We start from the raw sequence: 22,994 nt of genomic DNA, 5'->3' as shown, positions 1-22,994 counted from the left end.
TGGAGGTGGAATAATGTTCTGGGGCTGTTTTTCATGGTTCAGGCCCCTTAGTGAAGGTTAATCTTAACACTACAGCATACAATGACATTTTAGACGATTCTGTGCTTCCAACTTTGGGGCAACAGTTTCAGCATGACAATGCACCCGTGCACAAAGTGAGGTCCATACAGAAAGGATTAGTCTAGATAGGTGTCGAAGAACTTGACTGCTCTGCACACAGCTCTGACCTCAACCCCATCAGACACCTTTGGGATGAATTGAAACGCCGACTGCGAGCCAGGCCTTATCGCCCAACATCGGTGCCCGACCTCACTAATGCTCTTGTGGCTAAATGGAAGCAAGTCCCCACAGCAATGTCCCAACATCTAGTGGAAAGCCTTCCCAGAAGAGTGGAGGCTGTTATAGCAAAAAAAAGGGGAAACCAACTCCATATTAATGCCCATGATTTTGGAATGAGATCGATAAGCAGGTGTCCACATACATTTGGTCATGTAGTGTATCTACCTCAAATACCTCATACCTCTTCACATTGATCTGGTACTGTTACTCCCTGTATTATAGCAACATTCTTATGTATTTTATTTGATTCCTCTTGTGTTAGTTACTATTTTATTTTCTATTATTTTTTTAAAACTCAGCATCACTGGAAAAGGTTTGTAAGCAAGCACTTCACTGTAAAGTCTACACCAGTTGTATTCGGTGTGTGTGTGATAAATACAATTTGAATTGTGACAGAGAGAAAGACCACATTCCCACTCCAACCTCCCTCACAGAGGAGCCACATTCATTAGACGGTGATGGTAATGATGTAAGAGCTGTTTTCTGTCTCAGATTCCCCTTCTTCTCATCCTCTCTCTTACCTGTAGGAAAGAGGTGAGAAAGGGGTTTGTCGGGGGAAGGGAGGAGGCAGTGTGAGGTAGAAGGGAGCGAGTTGGACAAAGAAAAAAAAAAGCTACGCTCCACTGGCTAGGTGAAGAGGGGGAGGAGAGAGAGAGTCATTACAGACCATGTGGCAAAACGGCAAGCGTTAGAATAGAGTAAACTAAGGAGGAACAGATAGGTCATCGTCATGCCACAGAGGAACCAGCTTTATCCACCGATCCGGTCCAATCCCTCTCCCCCTCTCCCCTCACCTTCCCCGCAAAGAAGCTAAACCCCTTCCCACCAGGTGAGTGAACAAATGGAACTGAAATGGCTGCTTCTTCTCACCACCTCTCTCGTCTCTCTTAGAACCCGCTCTAGCAAGTACCTCTGTTCATTTGACAGAATTTGAGAGCAGAACATTGAACCATGCAGTTTTCCTACAACAGTGCCAGGCCAGAATAGAGAGAGAGATCCAACAGGGTACTGCCTGAAGGGACTGTCCCTGAGCTGGTAGTGGGAATGACTTCTGGTCTTCTTCTTCTCTGAGTCTCTCTTTGGTGTGTTTTCAAAAGGGTTGCTTCTGATCCGCTACGATACAGACAAGGCATCAGGCTGCTACAATGAACACTGTTTGAAGGCATACAGTAGCTCACTATGTAGTTCTGCCAGTCATTGTACAGAGATTGGAGTACTGCAACTCTATCTGGTGCTTGAGTTGACATTTGAATCAGGGTAAATTGCAGTCAATTCAGGAAGTAAAACATCCCAAGTTATGTTTAATCTGATTCATGTTCATGTTCAAATCAAGGTTGGGGTCCATTCAAAAAAGTACATTTGGTTTACTTTTTTTATTGACCCCAACGCTGAATTGAACGTAGATCAGATGGAACAAAACGTGGAATGTTTGGCTTCAGAAATGAAGATCAAACAAACAGAACCAACACTTCAATTGATATTGAATATAATTATTGTCTTAGAGGACAGTGCATGTCTTGGGTAGAGGACAGTGCATGTCTTGGGTAGAGGACAGTGCATGTCTTGGGTAGAGGACAGTGCATGTCTTGGGTAGAGGACAGTGCATGTCTTGAGTAGAGGACAGTGCATGTCTTGGGTAGAGGACAGTGCATGTCTTGAGTAGAGGACAGTGCATGTCTTGAGTAGAGGACAGTGCATGTCTTGGGTAGAGGACAGTGCATGTCTTGGGTAGAGGACAGTGCATGTCTTGGGTAGAGGACAGTGTACAATGGGAAAGGGATACATTTCAATAGAGGGTTTAGCCTCTATTTTCACTGCAGGATTCACAAAAGCAAGAAACAGGTGGTTACTGGGGCACTGATACTATGCTTGGGTATTGTTACTTATCTGTTACCTACCTGGGGTGTATTCATTAGTCCAAACCGTAGCAAAAACAAGCATTTCATCTGGGACAAAGTTCTGGGACAACTTCATCTGGGACAACTTCATCTTAGTCCCTCGTTTCAACATTTTGCTTCCGTTTGGTTCCTAGTGAATATACCCCTGTTTAAATTGGGACTATTCTTTTGGCTTTTCACCAACGCTGTAATCAACACACCAGTTAACCCATTTGAGATGCATTGATATTTAGTCAGGTTGATATCTGTGCGGTACCACCACTACCACCATTGGACAGGATGTGACTTAATACAATAACTACAGCTGACTCCTGATCAGTGCCAAACTCCGAGAGCACATTGTAGTTCACCAGCACCAATTTAACTACATTCTTTTTCAAATATCTGCATTCTTCATGACAAGCCTAGGCTGCTGCACATTTCAACAGTCAACTTGTTAGTTGAACACTGGGTGTTGGCAGTTGAGCTGTTGGCAGCTCAGTTGAGTTGGATATGCGTTGTTTTGAATAGTGAGGCATCTCAGAGATGTCTGGTCATGCAGCATGTAAAGAGCATGGACTCCTCCGGTATTTAGTCCTAGTCCTACAGCATAGTATAAAGGAAAACCTCACAAATCTCACATAATGGTGGTTTCAAAGGCATAGATCCTAAATCCTTCAAGTTAGCATCAAACATACGTTTTTCTATTGTTACTATACCACATCTTAGGTGGTTTCTCCGTACAATATGAATGATGGGTTTCAATGATAATAATAATGTATAATAATTTTTTTAAGCACCATTCAAAACACCCAGGACACTGTACAGCAAAAAAAGAGAGAGGGGAAAAGATAAAACTATTTAAAATAAAAGTTCAAATTAAAAGCTACTTAGGTTTTCTGTATGGTTAACATGACTCTGTCAGTTGTGACAAGGACATGACAGAGGAACAACAGGTGGCCTATCTCAGACTTGCCGTAAGGCTTATGTTAACAACAAAACCATGAGAACAGTAGGCCGAGATCTTGACTACAGTTAATGTATGTACTGTATCTAAATGCTCAGACTGACACTATTAGCAATGTGTGTGGGAACGGAACAAGGCGTGTTTCTCGTGGTACGAGACACAAGTTTGATTTTGTTTTGAAAATGAAATTATTGGATGTGGATAAAGTCACCCCAGTATTAAAAAAAAAAAGTTAACAACTTTAACCTTTAAACGTCAGTACAGACCCGAGTTTGATCCCGGGCTGTGTCACAGCCGGCCGTGACCAGGAGACCCATGAAGTGGCGCACAATTGGCCCAGCATCGTCCAGGTTAGGATGTGGTTGGCTGGGATTTACTTGTCCCAGTGCGCTCTAGGGACTCCTTGTGGCGGGCCGTGCGCCAGCAAGCTGACTTTGGTCGCCAGCTGGATGGCGTTTCCTCCGACACATTGGTGCGGCTGGCTTCCGGGTTAAGCGAGCAGTGTGTCAAGAAGCAGTGCGGCTTGTCAGGGTCGTGTTTCGGAGGACACATGGCTCTCGACCTTCGCCTCTCCCGAGTCCGTAAGGGATTTGCAGCGATTGGACAAGACTGTAACCACCAATTATGATATTGGGGAGAAAAAGGAGTAAAAGTAAAAAAAAATTAAATAACTTTTAACCTTTAAAATTGCGCACTCTGGATGCTACATTTCCGTTAAGCTGTTTGCCAGACCTGATTGTTGATGGTAATGATGATATAATTTAAGAGGTATGTTAATAGCTTGAGATATTATTACTAGTTCATAGCTAATGACATGGTGGGGGGGGGGGGTCCTTTCCTCTTGTAGAAATAATACTACAAGGTATGCGAGTCACTATGAAGTCATTTCCTACATGAATAGTTAGAAGCAGACTCAAACTCGGTCTCAGACTCCATCTTAGTTTGCACCCCCTAGGTGCATGTTTTGGTTTTTGCCTTAGCATTACACAGCTAATTCAAATAATCAACTTAGGACTGAGTTTGGGAAACCCTGACTTAGATTAGTGACTGTGACATGAACACAAAGACCAAGAGATGTCCCAGATCCCCTTGAACCTGTTTGGTCTGTGGAACACCTGGGTCATGTTCATTAAGCACCAAACAGAAGAAAACCCACTTAACAGGGAGGGACTACCTGTACTTGTCCAGTAAGTTTTCATTTTCCTGTTGCAAGACGTTTGTCTAAGGTGTGTGCCCTAATGAATACTACCCTGGTATCCTCCAACCAAAATAACTGGATGGGCATTTCACCAGGAAAGGTATCATCCCCCCCACCCCACCAGTGAGTGGAGACATTACTCAAAACGTCTACAACCATCCCAGGAGCACCTTGCTCACTGTATGTTGTCATGTCACAGGAACTAGCTTTCATCCCAATCCAGAGCTCTGCTGTAGAGACACATTCTTAGCTGTGAAATATTTAGCCTATTCATTATCTGAAACTGGAATTATTTGCTGTTTTACTCTTTTGAAGGAGTTGTCATGACAACAACAACTCTGAACCGTGCATCATAACTGGAATCATGAAATAGCTGACACATTCCCCTTACCACCTCCTCTCTCTCTCTCTCTCTCTCTCTCTCTCTCCTGCTTTCCTCTCGTTGGTGTGTGTGCACTGCATCCTGCCAGCTCCAGTCTGTCTCCAGGATCATCTACCCTGTAGGTTTATGGTCAATTCATTTATTTTTGTGTTTGGTTTCATCCGCTGAAGTGTACTTCCTGTACTATCTGTATTTGTCTACATGATGAGATATTGGCCCAATAAGTCTTATCTTCTACAGTGTGACAATGACTCACCATGAGCGCATACCAAATAGAATTGTATTCCCTATGTATTCCACTACTTTTGATTCGGGCCCATAGGGCTCTGATTAAAAGTAGTGCACTTTGTAGGGAATATGGTGTAATTTGGGCAGTGGTGGGGAAAGTACTAAATTGTCATACTTGAGTATAGTCACAAGATTCATTAATAGAAAAGTTAAAAGTCACCCAGTAAAATATTACTTGAGTAAAAGTCTAAAACGTTTTGGTTTAAAATGTACTTAAGTATCAAAAGTAAATGTAATTGCAAAAATATACTTACTTATCAAAAGTAAAAAGTATAAATCATTTAAAATTGCTTATATTAAGCAAACCAGGTGGCACAATTTTAATTTTAATTTAAAATATAAGGATAGCCAGGGGCACACTCCGACACTCAGACATAAATTACAAACAAAGCATTTGTGTTTAGCGAGTCCGCCAGATCAGAAGCAGTGGGGATGACCAGGGATATTCTCTTGATAAGTGTGTGAATTGTACCATTTACCTGTCCTGCTAAGCATTCAAAATGTAAGCACTTTTGGGTGTCAGGAAAAATGTAAGGAGTAAAAAGCACATTATTTTCTTTAGGAATGTAGTGAAGTAAAAGTAAAAGTAGTCAAAAATATAAATAGGTAAAGTACAGGTACCCCACAAAATATTACTTAAGTAAAAATACTTTAAAGTACTACTTAAGTACTTTACACTACTGAATTTGGGACTTATACCATGGCTGCTTGGATAAACAGATGTGTTTTTGCTGTATGCACTTTGAAATACATGTCCTGAATACTCATAATTGCACATCGTTCTAATAACAATGAAATAGTCAACATATTGTTCATGCAACGTACAGTATGGCATATGGTGTAGGAGATGTATTTATCCTGTTGTCATGTGTTGTCCGCATGCCATGCCTGTTAAATCCCAGAAATAATTGGCCCTTGGGGATAAATAAAGTGTAATAAATCGACTTGAACAGGGATCCCAAGACACATTACTATCCATTAGCCTCCACTATCTACACTCTGGAACAAGCCAGTTAGAGGAGTGGACGAGATCCTCCGTAGCGGCAGATGAGCGACACTAGTCTAGATCTAATTTCTTGTCTCTCTGTATCCTCCACCACACCCGCAGATCAAACAGTAGGAGGGAAATAAAGAGAGGGAGAGGGAAAGTAAATAACATTCATTTTATCTAACATTTCTTTCCCTTCCAGGTCGAGAATCATTAAGACCCCAGTGGTGGGTTAAGGGTAGACGGACAGACAGACGGTGGACATAAAGCCCTCGCTCGCCCGGGATTAAAAAGGAACTAAGAGAGGCAGAAGACGCAAGACCACGGTAAAGACAGGTAAGGCTCAACACAGCTTCCTCTCTTCTCTAGCCTCCAGAGGACTCTTGTTTCTTGACAATGTTTATACCTAAACTACAGCATGTCCTGAGATCTGTGGCTAATCTGTTTATTATGTGATGTTTGACACCAGATATGGAAACTGTACATTATAATCAATATATTTTTTTATGCGACATGGAGAATGAGTACATGATAAAATAAGTATTTGTGCTATGAAGTCCTTATGTCGGTAGCCTTCAAATAAAGTTTAGCCATTCATCTCAATTCAAGAATTGAACATTCCATCATTGGAGATAAATGAATGAACCTCCCCTTTTAATTAATATCCTGAATTTACTTGAAATGTTGCCAACCCTGATCAGTTTCATGCTCTGATGTCCCGCACAGAACTTTTATTCGGAACACTTTGCTCATGAGGGTAGCAGAAGCAGTTATGTATAATGTCATAACATATTACCGTGACGACCCCTCTGATCTTGTAAATAGTGTACTTTAATGAGAAGCAACTAAGAGAGGGCTGAGTGAAAGGACATTAGTGCAGTATGGCCAGTTTAGAGAAAGATTCATGTTGGTAGGAGTACTGACATACTATTAGAATAAACTCCTGGTTCAGTGGCATGACTGAACCATGACAAAAAAATCTAATAATAAATGTTTTGTTAACCATGTTTAGTTATTGTAACTGTAAGCCTGACCTACGTTCAAAATGTAAACTCTTCTGTACATTCAGTACAGTGCAGTAAGTGAGATTGATACAACCGTTTAGCTCAGAGTGAATGTGTCATTTCAATATCCCACTTCTCGGGACAGCTCTCTTAGTTTACTTTCCGACCTTAGGTAAATATTGACTTACCTACTTTAGTGAGACTTTATGTTGCATCTGCCAACCCTACCTGGACTTGGAGACACACCAACCAGCACTTCTAACTCATGGACTGTACCACTAAACAACAAAAGAGGGGTGGGGTGACCATTCTAGCCCTAGGCAGAGTGATGACATTGTGGGCCTTGAACAGTTGATCAAAGTGTCACATTTTGGCATTTATAAATGCCATTCTTGTCTGCTATTATCAGGTGCAGGGAGCAAACTACATCCCTTCCTTTTGTCAAATCAAATTGTATTTATCACATGCGTCGAATACAGGTGTCACGTTCCTGACCTGTTTTCTGTTGTTTTTGTATGTGTTAGTCGGTCAGGGCGTGAGTGTGGGTGGGCATTCTATGTTATGTGTTTCTATGTTGGTTAATGGGTGACCTGATATGGTTCTCAATTAGAGGCAGGTGGTTTTCATCTCCTCTGATTGAGAACCATATTAAGGTAGGTGGTTTCACATTGTTTGTTGTGGGTGGTTGTTTCCTGTGTCTGTGTCTGTATGCACCACACGGGACTGTTTCGTGTTTTCGTTCGTTTGTTGTAGTCTGTTCCTGTTTCATGCGTTCTTCGGTTTTATGTAAGTTCTTATGTTCAGGTCAGTCTACGTCGTTTGTTGTTTTGTATCAATTCAAGTGTTCTTCGTGTTTTCGGTTTTGTTWAATAAATTACTATGTCCTATCACAACGCTGCGCCTTGGTCCAATCTCTCACCACAAGACGACCGTTACAACAGGTGTAGACCTTACCGTGAAATGCCTACTTACAAGCCCTTAACCAAAATGCAGTTCAAGAAATAGAGCTAAGAAAATATTTACTAAATAAACTAAAGTAAAAAATATATATATATTTTTTTTTAAGTAACAAGAAAATTACCTAACAATATACAGGGGGTACCAGTACCGAGTCAATGTACAGGGGTACAGGTTAGTTTTGGTAATTTTAAAGTGACTATGCATAGATAATGAACAGCGGGTAGCAGCAGTGTAAAAACAAAAGTGGGGGGTCAATTTAAAATAGTTTGGGTGGCCATTTGATTAATTGTTCAGCAGTCTTATGGCTTGGGAGTAGAAGCTGTTAAGGAGCCTTTTGGTCCTAGACTTGGAGCTCCCGTAATGCTTGCCGTGTGGTAGCAGAGAGAACAGTCTATGACTTGGTTGACTGGAGTAATTGACAATTGTTTGGGCCTTCCTCTGACACCACCTGGTATAGAGGTCCTGGATGTCAGGAAGCTTGGCCCCAGTGATGTACTGGGCTGTTCGCACTACCCTCTGTAGCGCCTTACGGTCAGATGTTGAGCAGTTGCCATACCAGGCAGTGATGCAACTGGTCAGGATGCTCTCGATGGTGCAGCTGTAGAACCTATTGAGGATCTGGCCTGTTTGAGTCATATAGGTATTATAGACTCGGTCAGGGACAGGTTGAAAATGTCAGTAAAGACACTTGCCAGTTTGTCCAAGCATGTAATCCGTCTGGCCCTGCGACCCTGTGAATGTTTATTATTTTTATATATATTTTTTAATATTATAAATGTTTTCAGATTTAAATACCCCTTTTTCTCCCCAATTTCATGGTATCCAATTGGTACAGTCTTGTCCCATCGCTGCAACTCCCAAACGAACTAGGGAGAGGCGAAGGTCGAGAGCCGTGCGTCCTCTGAAACACAACCAAGCCGCACTGCTTCTTGACACAATGCCCGCTTAACCCGGAAGCCAGCCGCACCAATGTGTCGGAGGAAACACCATACACCTGGCGACCGTGTCAGCGTGCATTGCGCCCGGCCCACCACAGGAGCCGCTAGTACGCGATGGGAGAAGATCATGCCTGCCGGCCAAACCCTCCCGTAATCCGGACAGCGATGGGCCAATTGTGCGCCGCCCAATGGGTCTCCCGGTCGCGGCCGGCTACGACACAGCCTGGACTAGAACCAGGATCTCTAGTGGCACAGCTACCACTGCGACGGGAGGCCGCTTTGGGAATGTTGACCTGTTTAAAGGTTTTGCTCACATCGGCTACAGAGAGCGTGATCACACAGTCGTACGGAACAACTGGGGCTCTCATGCATGCTTCAGTGTTGCTCGCCTCGAAACGAGAATAAAAGGCATTTAGCTCGTCTGGTTGGCTCGCGTCACTGGGCAGCTCTGGGCAGCTGTGTTTCCCTTTTGCAGTCTGTAATAGTTTTCAAGCCCTGCCACATCTGATGAGCATCAGAGCCGGTGTAGTAGGATTTAATCTTAGTCCTGTATAGACGCTTTGCCTGTTTGATGGTTTGTCTGAGGGCATAGCGGGATTTCTTATAAGCGTCCGAATTAGTGTCCCGCTCCTTGAAAGCAGCAGCTCTAGCCTTTCGCTCAGTGTGAATGTTGCCTGTAATCCGTGTCTATGCACTTATTGATGAAGCCGGTGACTGAGGTGTTATACTCCTCAATGCCATTGGATGAATCCGGGAACATATTCCAGTCTGTGCTAGCAAAACAGTCCTGAAGCGTAGCATCCGCGTCATCTGACCACTTCCGTATTGAGCGAGTCACTGGTACTTCTTGCTTTAGTTTTGCTTGTAAGCAGGAATCAGGAGGATAGAATTATGGTCAGATTTGCCAAATGGAGGGCGAGGGAGAGCTTTGTATGTGTCTCTGTGTGTGGAGTAAAGGTGGTCTAGAGGTTTTTTTCTCCTCTGGTTGCACATGTGACATTTTCTTGTTTGCTTATGGCCTTATACAGCTCGTTGAGTGCGGTCTTAGTGCCAGCATCGGTTTTGGGGGAAATAGATGGCTATGAATAATATAGATATGAACTCTCTTGGTAGATAGTGTGGTCTACAGCTTATCATGAGGTATTCTACCTCAGGCGAGCAATACCTCGAGACTTCTTTAATATTAGACATTGTGCACCAGCAGTTATTGACAAATAGACATACACCTCCGCCCCTCGTCTTCTCAGAAGTAGCTGCTCTGTCCTGCCGATGCATGGAGAAGCCAGCCAGCTCTATCTATTCGAGGTGAGTAATCGCTGTTCTGATGTCCAGAAGCTCTTTTCGGTCACAAGAAACAGTAGCAGCAACATTATGTACAAAATGAGCTACAAACAATGCGAAAATAATAAATAAATAGCACAGCTGGTTAGGAGCCTGTAAAACGTCAGCCATCCCCTCCAGAGCCATTATCACACCGTCATTTGGGGAAGTAACAATGCCCCAATGATCAATCAATCAATCAAATGTATTTATGAAGCCCTTTTTACATGAGCCGATGTCACAAAGTGCTATACAGAAACCCAGCCTAAAATCCCAAACAGCAAGTAATGCAGATGTAGAAGCACGGTGGCTAGGAAAAACTCCCTAGAAAGGCATTCAGAGTTAGAGACCGCAGGCATGGTAGAGAGAGAGTCGAAAACAGCAGGTCCGGGACAAGGTAGCATGTCCGGTGAACAGGTCAGGGTTCTAAAACCGCTGGCAGAACAGCTAAAATTGGAGCAGCAGCATGACCAGGTGGACTTGGGACAGCAAGGAGTCATCAGGCCAGGTAGTCTTGTGGCATGGTCCCAGGGCTCAGGTCCTCCGGGAGAGAGAGAGAATTAGAGGGAGCATCCTTAAATTCACACAGGACACCAGATATGACAGGATAATTACTCCAGATATAACAGACTGACCCTAGCCCACCGGCACAAACTATTGCAGCATAGAAACTGGAGGCTGAGACAGGAGGAGTCGGGAGACACTGGCCCCGTCCAACGATACCCCCGGACTGGGCCAACTCCGCAAACCAGCAACTTACTACCCTGAGACAAGGCTGAGTATAGCCCACGAAGATCTCCCCCACGGCACTAACCCGAGGGGGCGCCAACCCGGACAGGAAGATCACGTCAGTGACTCAACCCACTCAAGTGACACACCCCTCCCTAGGGACGGCATGGAAGAGCACCAGTAAGCCAGTGACTCAGCCCACGAAATAGAGTCCGAGACAGAGAATCCCTGTGGAGAGAGGGGAACCGGCCAGGCAGAGATAGCAAGGGCGGTTCATCGCTCCAGTGCCTTTCCGTTCACCTTCACACYCCTGGGCCAGACTACACTCAATCATAGGACCTACTGAAGACATGAGTCTTCAATAAAGTCTGTGTCTTTCACATGGATACATTTTCTTTCTAAAGTATATATTTTTTGTCATGTTTCTACAGGTATCTACATGATATTTGTCTATGTGGATTGGCAAATGGTAAATTCTGGTACTTACAGAGAGTACAACACTGGTAGCAGTTTTGGTTGCTTTTTTCAGTGGAGGTGAAGTTATGCATTGCCAAGCTGGACATAGAAAGGAAAAGTGACAGTGAAATATTGTTTTGGATTCACAGTGATGAATCAGATATAACAGCAAATCGGCATCTGGGTAATGTCAGATATGCTAATAATCGTGATAATTCATGTCACATGAATGATCACTGTAGATCTGGAGTGTATTCATTAAGAGCTCACAGTAGCAAAAACTTTTTGCAACAGAAAAACTAGTGTTTCTTATTTCCATTTCAGCTGTTTGCTTCCGTTTAGTTTCTAATGAATACACCCCTGATGGGCGGATCTTATGTCTGTCTACTGTACACTAAACATCTTCAAAAAGGTTTTGTTATGTAACACATAATGTTACCATATCATCTTACTGTTTCCGTCCTTTTGAAAAGGAAGATATTTATGTTACATTTCGTAATCCAGGGATTTGTATCATTATTTATTGAGAAGTGGAGCAGCCAGGGCCGGAACTACCTGTCATATAATATGACGTAGAAATTATTTAGTTTGATCGTGGTTTCAGAGCCTTTTCAACATTTAGTGAAAAACTGTTGATAGTTTGTTTTTAGATGTGAAGTAGGACATGTAAGTTTCAAAGAGGCTTATCGTAGTTTGTTACACAAGCGTTTCAGAAAAACATAGCCAAGAAAGTAGGGCCTGTGGTTACAGGACATACCATTGACTAGTCCTGCGTGCATGCACATGCAAGCTCACCCTTGTGCATACACACGTGGTCAAAACCTTAAAGGCTTCCTGGAAGTGCTTAAAGTCATGTCTGTCATTTGAAGAAGCAGTAAACAACTACCAAATGCACATCCTCTCTGTACTCTCTGGAGATAAATCCATCTCCACTGGGTAAGACAGCGCAGCGTCTTCCGATCCGTTTTTTTCTAGGTTATGACACGTCGCCTATTGTGTCATTGATGCTGAAATCATTTTAAACCCTAACTCCTGGGCTAAAAAACACACTCAATGGAGAATATCCTATGGAAGTGCTTTTTATTCCAGGAACCAGCTTAATCTGGGTCTGGGGAAAACGGCCTTGAAACCCTAACAGAACAATCACGCTCAGGTGCCCGTCCTAGCAGTGCTTGTTAGTGCAGAAAGTGACAGACAGCTAACAATAGCATGTGTAGTAATGCTGTGGTGGGTGACTGACTATGTAGTGTAGTAATGGGACCATTATCGTTGTGCTAACTGAAGGAGATAGAGTAGGGAAGTTGACCCTATAAGCTGATCTAAGGTCAGTTTATATTTTCCCTCCTAATCATTAAAGGGGCAATCTGCAGTGGCTACATACATTTTTGAACTACAGTATGGAAGAACCCAACATTTAAGCTTGTTTTACAAGCTTAAACAAAGTAAATGTAAACAAACACTGTATAGCATCAAAAAAAAAATCTAATTAACAAGGGGAGGTGTGGCCCGACAGAGCGAGGGAGAAAACGATGTGCTGCAGCACCCCCTGAAAAATGTGAATATATATATATTTTTTTAAATGTAATGTTATGTATTTATGTTTTTATCACAAAGGTATTTTACTGAGCCTTTACTAGCAGTGTTTCAATGGACCGATATAGCCATCTGTAGCACTGTTTATCTCATGTCTCTCTCACTATCTACCTCCTCTTCATCCCCCCTTATTCTCTTCTCTCTCCCTCCCCCTTCTTTTACTCCCTCCCCTCTCTCCCCCTCCCTAACTCCCCCCTATTCTCTCTCCCTCCTTCTTACCCTCCCTCAACCTCATCTCTCTCTCTCCCCTTCCCTCACTCTCCCCTTCTTCATCTCCCCCCCTCCAATCTCTATCCCTCCTTATTTCCCTACCTCTGTCTGTCTGTTGACTCTCTCTCCCCTCCCTCCCTGTCCCTCACCCCCTTCTCTCTCTCCCCCTCCTCACTCCCACATCCCTGCTTCACCCGCTCCCGCACCCTCCCCTCCTCTCTCCCTCCTTTCCCTGCCTCCCCCTCTACTCATCTCTCTCGCCTTCTCTCTCCCACTGACAAACGGACAGACAGGCAGACAGGCACACATACACTCATACACACAAAACACACACACATATTGACGCTACACACACACACAGACACAGACACCTTTCACACTCCTACTCTGTTTCTTATCTACCCTGATTACCTAGTCACTTTTACCCCTACCTACATGAACATATATCAATTACCTCAACTGCCTTGTACCCCTGCATATTGACTCAGTACTGCTACTCCTTGTATATAGCCTCATTATTGTTATTTTATTGTGTTACTATTTCCTTAACATGTTTTGGGCAAATATTTCTTACTTTTTAACTCTGCATTGTTTGGATAGGGCTCCTAAGTAAGCATTTCCCTGTAAATCAAATCAAATTTATTTATATAGCCCTTCTTATCATCTGATATCTCAAAGTGCTGTACAGAAACCCAGCCTAAAACCCAAAACACCAAGCAATGCAGGTATAGGAGCACGGTGACTAGGAAAAACTCCCTAGAAAGGCCAAAACCTAGGAAGAAACCTAGAGAGGAACCAGGCTATGAGGGGTGGCCAGTCCTCTTCTGRCTGTGCCGGGTGGAGACTATAACAGAACATGGCAAAGATGTTCAAATGTTCATAAATGACCTGCATGGTCAAATAATAATAATCACAGTAGTTGTCGAGGGTGCAACAGGTCAGCACCTCAGGAGTGAATGTCAGTTGGCTTTTCATAGCCGATCATTGAGAATATCTCTACTGCTCCTGCTGTCTCTAGAGAGTTGAAAACAGCAGGTCTGGGACAGGTAGCACGTCCGGTGAACAGGTCAGGGTTCCATAGCCGCAGGCAGAACAGTTGAAACTGGAGCAGCAGCACGGCCAGGTTGACTGGGGACAGCAAGGAGTCATCATGCCAGGTAGTCCTGTGGCATGGTCCTAGGGCTCAGGTCCTCTGAGAGAGAAAGAATCAGAGAAAGAGAGAATTAGAGAGAGCATACTTAAATTCACACAGGACACTGGATAAGACAGGAGAAATACTCCAGATATAACAGATTAACCCTAGCACCCCGACACATAAACTACTGCAGCATAAATACTGGAGGCTGAGACAGGGGGGGTCATGAGACACTATGGCCCCATCCGATGATACCCCCGGACAGGGCCAAACAGGCAGGATATAACACCACCCACTTTGCCAAAGCACAGCCCCCACACCACTAGAGGGATATCTTCAACCACCAACTTACCATCCTGAGACAAGGCCGMGTATAGCCCACAAAGATCTCCGCCACGGCCAACCCAGACAGGAAGACCACGTCAGCGACTCAACCCACTCAAGTGACKCACTCCTCCTAGGGACGGCATGGAAGAGCACCAGTAGGCCAGTGACTCAGCCCCTGTAATACGGTTAGAGGCAGAGAATCTCAGTGGAGAGAGGGGAACCTGCCAGGCAGAGACTGCAAAGGCGGTTCGTTGCTCCAGTGCCTTTCCGTTCACCTTCACACTCCTGGGCCAGACTACACTCAATCATAGGACCTACTGAAGAGATGAGTCTTCAATAAAGACTTAAAGGTTAAGACCGAGTCTGCGTCTCTCACATGGGTAGGCAGATCATTCCATAAAAATTGAGCTCTATAGGAGAAAGCCCTGCCTCCAGCTGTTTGCTTAGAAATTCTAGGGACAATTAGGAGGCCTGCGTCTTGTGACCATAGCGTACGTGTAGGTATGTACGGCAGGACCAAATCGGAAAGATAGGTAGGAGCAAGACCATGTAATGCTTTGTGGTTAGCAGTAAAACTTTGAAATCAGCCCTTGCCTTAACAGGAAGCCAGTGTAGGGAGGCTAGCACTGGAGTAATATGATCAAATGTTTTGGTTCTAGTCAGGATTCTAGCAGCCGTATTTAGCACTAACTGAAGTTTATTTAGTGCTTTATATGGGTAGCCGGAAAGTAGAGCATTACAGTAGTCTAACCTAGAAGTGACAAAAGCATGGATTAATTTTTCTGCATCCTTTTTGGACAGAACATTTTTGATTTTTTCAATGTTACGTAGATGGAAAAAAGCTGTCCATGAAACAGTCTTGATATGTTYGTCAAAAGAGAGATCAGGGTCCAGAGTAACGCCGAGGTCCTTCACAGTTTTATTTGAGACGACTGTACAACCATCAAGATTAATTGTCAGATTCAACAGAAGATCTCTTTGTTTCTTGGGACCTAGAACAAGCATCTCTGTTTTGTCCGAATTTAAAAGTAGAACGTTTGCAGCCATCCACTTCCTTATGTCTGAAACACAGGTTTCCAGCGAGGGCAATTTTGGGGCTTCACCATGTTTCATCGAAATGTACAGCTGTGTGTCATCCGCATAGCAGTGAAAGTTAACATTATGTTTTCGAATGACATCACCAAGAGGTAGAATATATAGTGAAAACAATAGTTGTCCTAAAAGACCGAAATTTACAGTTGATTTGTCAGAGGACAAACCATCCACACAGACAAACTGATATCTTTCCGACAGATAAGATCTAAACCAGGCCAGAACTTGTCCGTGTAGACCAATTTGGGTTTCCAATCTCTCCAAAAGAATGTGGTGATCGATGGTATCAAAAGCAGCACTAAGGTCTAGGAGCACGAGGACAGATGCAGAGCCTCGGTCTGAACCATTAAAATGTCATTTACCACCTTCACAAGTGCAGTCTCAGTGCTATGACGGGGTCTAAAACCAGACTGAAGCATTTCGTATACATTGTTTGTCTTCAGGAAGGCAGTGAGTTGCTGTGCAACAGCTTTTTCCCAAAAAAATGAGAGGAATGGGAGATTCGATATAGGCCGATTAGTTTTTTATATTTTCTGGGTCAAGGTTTGGCTTTTTCAAGAGAAAGTCTACACCTGTCCTATTCGGCACATGTGAAAAATACATTTGATTAGATTTTTGATTTGGCAGACAGGCAGTACTCCCYCCCCCCCCCCAACTCTCCCCCCTATTCTCTCTCTCTCCTTCTTACCCTCCCTCGACCTCATCTCTCTCTCTCCCTCCTCTCTCTCTCTCTCTGTCCTCTCTCTCCCCTTCCCTCACTCTCCCCTTCTTTATCTCCCTCCTCCTCCCTCCCCCTCCCCCCTGCCCCCCCTGCCTGCAGACAGGCAGTGTATTGGACACAAGGGTCTTGCAGTTCTAGAAACTAAGATCCTTTTTATGAATTCTGAAGAGGATATTGGTCACATTTTTTTTAGATTGACTTGAAACTTGAATCTGTCTGTCTGTCTGCCTGTCAAAAAGGCTTTTGGGTCGATTGAATTTACATTTTATATGCCAAGAGTCATGACAGTCCCCCAATCACAAATATGTCAAATATGTGACCCCTATGACCCCCAATTAAGTCACTTCCTGTAATCGCAGGAAGCTGAAATTCAATGTACAGCCTACTGGGGACACTCTTTAACGGTCCCCTTTCAAGTCTGTACGTTCTACAGAAATGWCCGTTCTACAGAGGATGGAAGACAGTGTTTTTGTGTAACTGCAGGGAAAGAATGAAATACCATGTTGAAGATGAAGTAAGACACTTTCTGTTTGCCACAGGAAGCTGAACCTAAATACAGGGCATCCCTATATGGTCATGATTTGTTGTCTGCAAGGACAGTTTAATCACAGTCAACAGGGGCTTCATGCTTATGTGAGGGCTGTAGGTAATGCTTTTCTATAGAAGAAAAGCCTTGTTCTCTGTGAAGAGTTCATTTCACATGGTCAGATGTAGGCTTGCATTCATCGGAAGCGTCTGTTGAACGATCCCGTGTGAATTTTGTTTCTAGCCTCAACTGTTCTACCGATGTCACTCAAAAGACAGAGAGAGGAACAAAATCCCAGCAAAATCACAGTCTACTTGAACAGAGCAATACTCAATCATGAGGCATCAAAGCCAAAGGAACTGAATAATATTAAGAAATGCTATATGGAAGGAAAGTAGTGTGGAAACGTACCAAAAAAACTAAACTTCCTGAACAAAAGGTTTCACTGTAATAGTGAAGGTGTAAACTTGGCAGTAGAAAACCTAACCAGTATATTTGACCTCTCAGCTTTCCTATCAAATCTAAAAAATTAAAAAATAAATGTATGAACAACAATGACACATGGTTTGATGAGGAATACAAAAACCTAAAAAATAAATTGAGAAACCTATCCAACCAAAACCCAAAGACCCAGAAGACTTGAGCCTTCACTATGGTGAATCACTAAAACAATACAGAAATACATTACAGAAAAAGAAGGAACAGCACATCAGAAATCAGCTCAATGTAATTGAAGAATCCATAGACTCACAAACAACAACACGAAGGGTTATCTATYCAACACGGAGATGTATGGATAAACCACTTCTCCAATCTTTTTGGCCCTWTAACAAAGAACAAACAGCAAAAACATTTACATGATCATACAAATATTAGAATCAACTATTAAAGACTACAAGTACCCACTGGATTCTCCRGGTACATTGAATGAACTACAGGACAAAATACAAACCCTCCAACCCAAAAAGGCCTGTGGAGTTGATGGTATCCTAAATGAAATGATAATGAATATACAGACCACAAATTCCAATTGGCTATACTTAAACTTTTTAACATCATCCTTAGCTCTGGCATCTTCCCCAATATTTGGAACCAAGGACTAATCACCCCAATCAACAAAAGGGGAGACAAATTTGACCCCAATAACTACCGTGGGATATGTGTCAACAGCAACCTTGGGAAAATCATCTGCATTATCATTTACAGCAGACTCATACATTTCCTCAGTGAAAACAATGCACTGAGCAAATGTCAAATTGGCTTTTTACCAAATGACCATACAACAGACCGACCACGTATTCACCCTGCACACYCTAATTGACAAAGAAACAAACCAAAACAAAGGCAAAGTCTTCTCATGCTCTGTTGAACTCAAAAAAACTTTTGACTCAATTTGGCATGAGGGTCTGCTATACAAATTGATGGAAAGTGGTGTTGGGGAAAAACATACAACACTATAAAATCCAAACACACACACTTCYTTCCACAGGGCCGTGGGGTGAGACAGGGATGCAGCTTAAGCCCCACCCTCTTCAAAATATGCAGTYGTGGCCAAATGTTTTGAGAATGACACAAATATTTTATTTTCACAAAGTCTGCTGCTTCAGTTTGTATGATGGCAATTTGCATATACTCCAGAATGTTATGAAGAGTGATCAGATGAATTGCAATTAATCACAAAGTCCCTCTTTGCCATGCAAATGAACTGAATCCCCCCAAAAACATTTCCACTGCATTTCAGCCCTGCAGTTGAAGTTGATTCAGAAAATCAAAAGTCTAAAGTTGATTCAGCTGGKGCACCACCAGTACAGAGCTTGTTCAGGAATGGCAGCAGGCAGGTGTGAGTGCATCTGCACGCACAGTGAGGCGAAGGCTTTTGGAGGATGGCCTGGTGTCAAGAAGGGCAGCAAAGAAGCCACTTCTCTCCAGGAAAAATATCAGGGACAGACTGATATTCTGCAAAAGGTACAGGGTTTGGACTGCTGAGGACTGGGGTAAAGTCATTTTCTCTGATGAATCCCCATTCCAATTGTTTGGGGCATCTGGAAAAAAGCTTGTCCGGAGAAGACAAGGTGAGCGCTACCATCAGTCTTGTGTCATGCCAACAGTAAAGCATCCTGAGACCATTTTGGAACAGTTTGGTGACGAACAATGCCTTTTCCAGCATGATGGAACACCTTGGAATAAGGCAAAAGGGATTACTAAGTGGCTCGGGGAACAAAACATCGATATTTTGGGTCCATGGMCAGGAAACTCCCCAGACCTTAATCCCATTGAGAACTTGTGGTCAATCCTCAAGAGGCGGGTGGACAAACAAAAACCCACAAATTYTGACAAACTCCAACCATTGATTATGCAAGAATGGGCTGCCATCAGTCAGGATGTGGCCCAGAAGTTAATTGACAGCATGCCAGGGCGGATTGCAGAGGTCTTGAAAAAGAAGGGTCAACACTGCAAATATTGAGTCTTTGCATCAACTTCATGTAATTGTCAATAAAAGCCTTTGACACTTATGAAATGCTTGTAATTATACTTCAGTATTCCATAGTAACATCTGACAAAAATATCTAAAGACACTGAAGCAGCAAACTTTGTGRAATTTWATGTTTGTGTCATTCTCAAAACTTTTGGCCACGACTGTACAGTATATCAACGAATTGGCGAGGGCACTGGAACAGTCTGCAGCACCCAGCCTCATCCTACTAGAATCTGAATTAAAATGTCTGCTGTTTGCTGATGAGCAGGTGCTTCTGTCCCCAACCAAGGAAGGCCTACATCACCTAGATCTTCTGCACAGATTGTGTCAGACCTGGGCCCTGACAGTAATTCTCAGTAAGACAATAATAATGGTGTTCCAATAAAGGTCCAGTTGCCAGGACCACAAATATAAATTCTATCTAGACACCGTTGCCCTAGAGCACAAAAAAAACTATACATACCTCGGCCTAAACATCAGCGCCACAGGTAACTTCCACAAAGCTGTGAGTGATCTGAGAGACAAGGCAAGAAGGGCCTTCTATGCCATCAAAAGGAACATACAATTCGACATACCAATTAGGATCTGGCTACTTGAATCAGTTATAGAACCCATTTACCTTTCTGGTTGTGAGGTTTGGGGTCCGCTCACCAACCAAGAATTCACAGAATGGGACAAATACCAAATTGAGTCTCTGCATGCAGAATTCTTCAAAAATATCCTCTGTGTACAATGCAAAACACCAAATAATGCATGCAGAGGAGAATTAGGCCGATACATGCTAATGATCAAAATCCAGAAAAGAGCCGTTAAATTCTACAACCACCTTAAAGGACGTGATTCACAAACCTGTCATAACAAAGCCATCACCTACAGAGAGATGAACCTGGAGAAGAGTCCTCTAACAAGCTGGTCCTGGGGCTCTGTTCACCAACACAAACAGACCCCACAGAGCCCAGTTCTACCCCAGTTCCAACACAATTCCACCCAACCAAATCACGAGAAATYAAAAAGAKAATTACTTGAAACATTGAAAATAATCAACAACTAAAATGCTATTGTACTTTAACTATTTGCACATCATATGACATTTGAAATGTCTTTATTCTTTTGGAACTTTTGTGAGTGTAATGTTTACTGTAAAAAAAAATCTTGTTTATTTCACTTTTGTTTATTATCTATTTCACTTGATTTGGCAATGTAAACACGTTTCCCATACCAATAAGAGGTGGGCGAGAGAGAGAGAAGGGCGAGCGAGGTGGGAGAGAGAGAGAAAAATACGTAGATTAGAGGGAGGGGGAAAGAAAGAGAGAGAGAATGGAAGGAGAGAGAGCGGGAGAGGGTGAAGGAGGGACGACAAAGAGAAATATAGAGAGAGGAGGGAGAAAKAGATGGAGAGGGAGGGAGGGAGAGTGTCATTTTTGTGATTGCTTTGTCTATGCGTCCATATTGGGATTCTAATCTTACCTCATTGAATGCAATGTATTCACTTAAGCATTAACCCTGTGACACTCATCTTTCCCATCGACTGCAATTTGTTGAGAAAAACGTCAACCCTGTGACACTYGTCTTTTCACATTGACTGCAACGTACCAGAGGGTATCTTACCTGGACCCCTGCATGTCTGCTTGAGTGTGTCACTACCGAAAGAGAGAGTGTGCRTGTGTGTCAGTGTGTGTGTGTTCTTGATACACTGCCACCATGGCTTTGGCTGAGAAGCTGTTGACGTCCTGTGGTAACAGGGTTCCCCTTGCTTTCCCCAGCCCTCCTYCTTCCCGCCCCTCACCGGCTGTCTCGTCATGTTCCGGCGGAAAAAGAAGCGGAGGCCGGAGATCTCGGCGCCACAGAACTTTGAGCATCGGGTCCACACGTCATTTGACGCAGTGCAGGGGTGCTTCGTGGGCCTGCCGCCCCAGTGGCAGAGCGTCATTGACATCCTGAGGAGGCCAAAACCGGTGGTGGACCCGTCCCGGATCACCAATGTGGAGCTCAGGCCCAAGAAGGTACAGTGGGGTGCCTCATGCCCTATCATTGTTATCATTGTTATTATTAGCATTGTCATAATTATTATCATCATTATTATCATTATTATCATCATTATTATTATCATTATTATTATTTTCATTATCGTTATTATCATTATCAGTATCATTATCATCATCATTATCATTCTTGTCATTATTATTATCATAATTATTATTAGTTTTATTATTATTATAATCATTATTATTATCATATCTATTATCATTATTATTATCATCAGTATTATCATTATTATTATCATTACCATCATCATTATTATAATTATTATTATCATTATTATAATTATTATTATCATATGTATTATTATCATCATTATTATTATTATCATTATCATCATTATTATTATCATTAACAAATTAACTCTAAAGGCAGTGTTCTTTTTTCAACACTCGAAAGTGTTAATTTAACACTGGATTCAGAGGAACTAATACGGGCACTGAAAGTGTTACATTTAACACCTTCAGAGTTAAATGTACGGAAGTGGATTTGCTGTTGTCAACTACTGTGCATTTGATGTTCAGTTTCACCTGACCCAATTCAAGTAAATAACAATAATGATATCTGCATGCTTCTGTGTATTCAGTGTGTTTCATGCACATACTTTATTATACAGGACTCAGATAAATACCTGTGTGTCTTTATACGTACTGTATATGAAAGCATTGGTAAAAATAAACACCTGTTTTAGTGACACCAGGACATGCATATGAAATACTGAATGACGGGTTTATTTGTTTGTTAGTACAATAGAGACAGAGACACAGTTAGAGGAAGTGTTTGGTAAAGCGCTTAAAGAGMCAACTTTTTGTGATACTCTTCCGAGGCAACATTCTCCCTGTCAGTATGTTGCTCTTTTAGGTCATATTTAATCCTGTGACAAAAAGAGAATCTTAGCTTAGTTTACACCTTGCATGACACACTGACATGTCATCCATGGTGCGTTAACGTACAACAAAAAATTGTGAGAAAAACCCTGAGGATATAGGTTTATATCCTCAGACCTTATGTGCCTGTTGTGTCCTCACCACTTCCCCATGTATTGGCACAAATTACAATTTTTACAGCACGTTTTGATTGATACATTGTCCTTGTGTTTAAAAAGTAACCTCACACCTAAAAAGTCCCTCAAGAAARTAATACAATTGTTATGGGTATGTTCAAAATGTGAAAGTTGATCTGTTCATTATCTTCAATCATTGCAAACATGATGGTATACTAGAATGGTGTATACACAAACATGCTTTAKGGGGATATTGGTATTGAACAGATTGAATATAGCAAATATTGGAATGAGATGAAATTAAGTTAATAGATAGTAGGTAAGTACCAATACTTGCAGCATGTAAATTAATCAAGGAGCCCTTTTTACTCAACAACACACAAACTGATTTTGTGTCAGTCCTACATTTAACGTAACTCACCAAT

At 42.6% G+C, this 22,994-nt stretch overlaps 1 protein-coding gene across 3 annotated transcripts in view; it reads left to right on the top strand.

Moving 5' to 3' along the window:
• LOC111954553 (serine/threonine-protein kinase PAK 6) overlaps positions 1–22,994 on the top strand; it is a 40,483-nt gene that overhangs the window by 6,349 nt on the left and 11,140 nt on the right. Inside the window, exons 1-4 of one of the 3 annotated variants that reach the window (XM_023974368.2) lie at positions 945–1,168; positions 4,852–4,881; positions 6,242–6,375; positions 21,290–21,529. In XM_023974368.2, the coding sequence (XP_023830136.1) occupies positions 21,326–21,529 (204 nt within the window). In that variant the 5' untranslated portion in view covers positions 945–1,168; positions 4,852–4,881; positions 6,242–6,375; positions 21,290–21,325. Of the gene's footprint in view, positions 1–944; positions 1,169–4,851; positions 4,882–6,241; positions 6,376–21,289; positions 21,530–22,994 lie in introns of those variants that run through there. The other 2 variants (XM_023974367.2, XM_023974366.2) reach the window with 2 other exon arrangements.

Source organism: Salvelinus sp. IW2-2015, linkage group LG28, assembly GCF_002910315.2.
Source record: "Salvelinus sp. IW2-2015 linkage group LG28, ASM291031v2, whole genome shotgun sequence".
Taxonomy (NCBI): domain Eukaryota; kingdom Metazoa; phylum Chordata; class Actinopteri; order Salmoniformes; family Salmonidae; genus Salvelinus; species Salvelinus sp. IW2-2015.
Note: the sequence above shows the minus strand (reverse complement) of the source record. Positions and strands in the feature narration are given on the sequence as shown.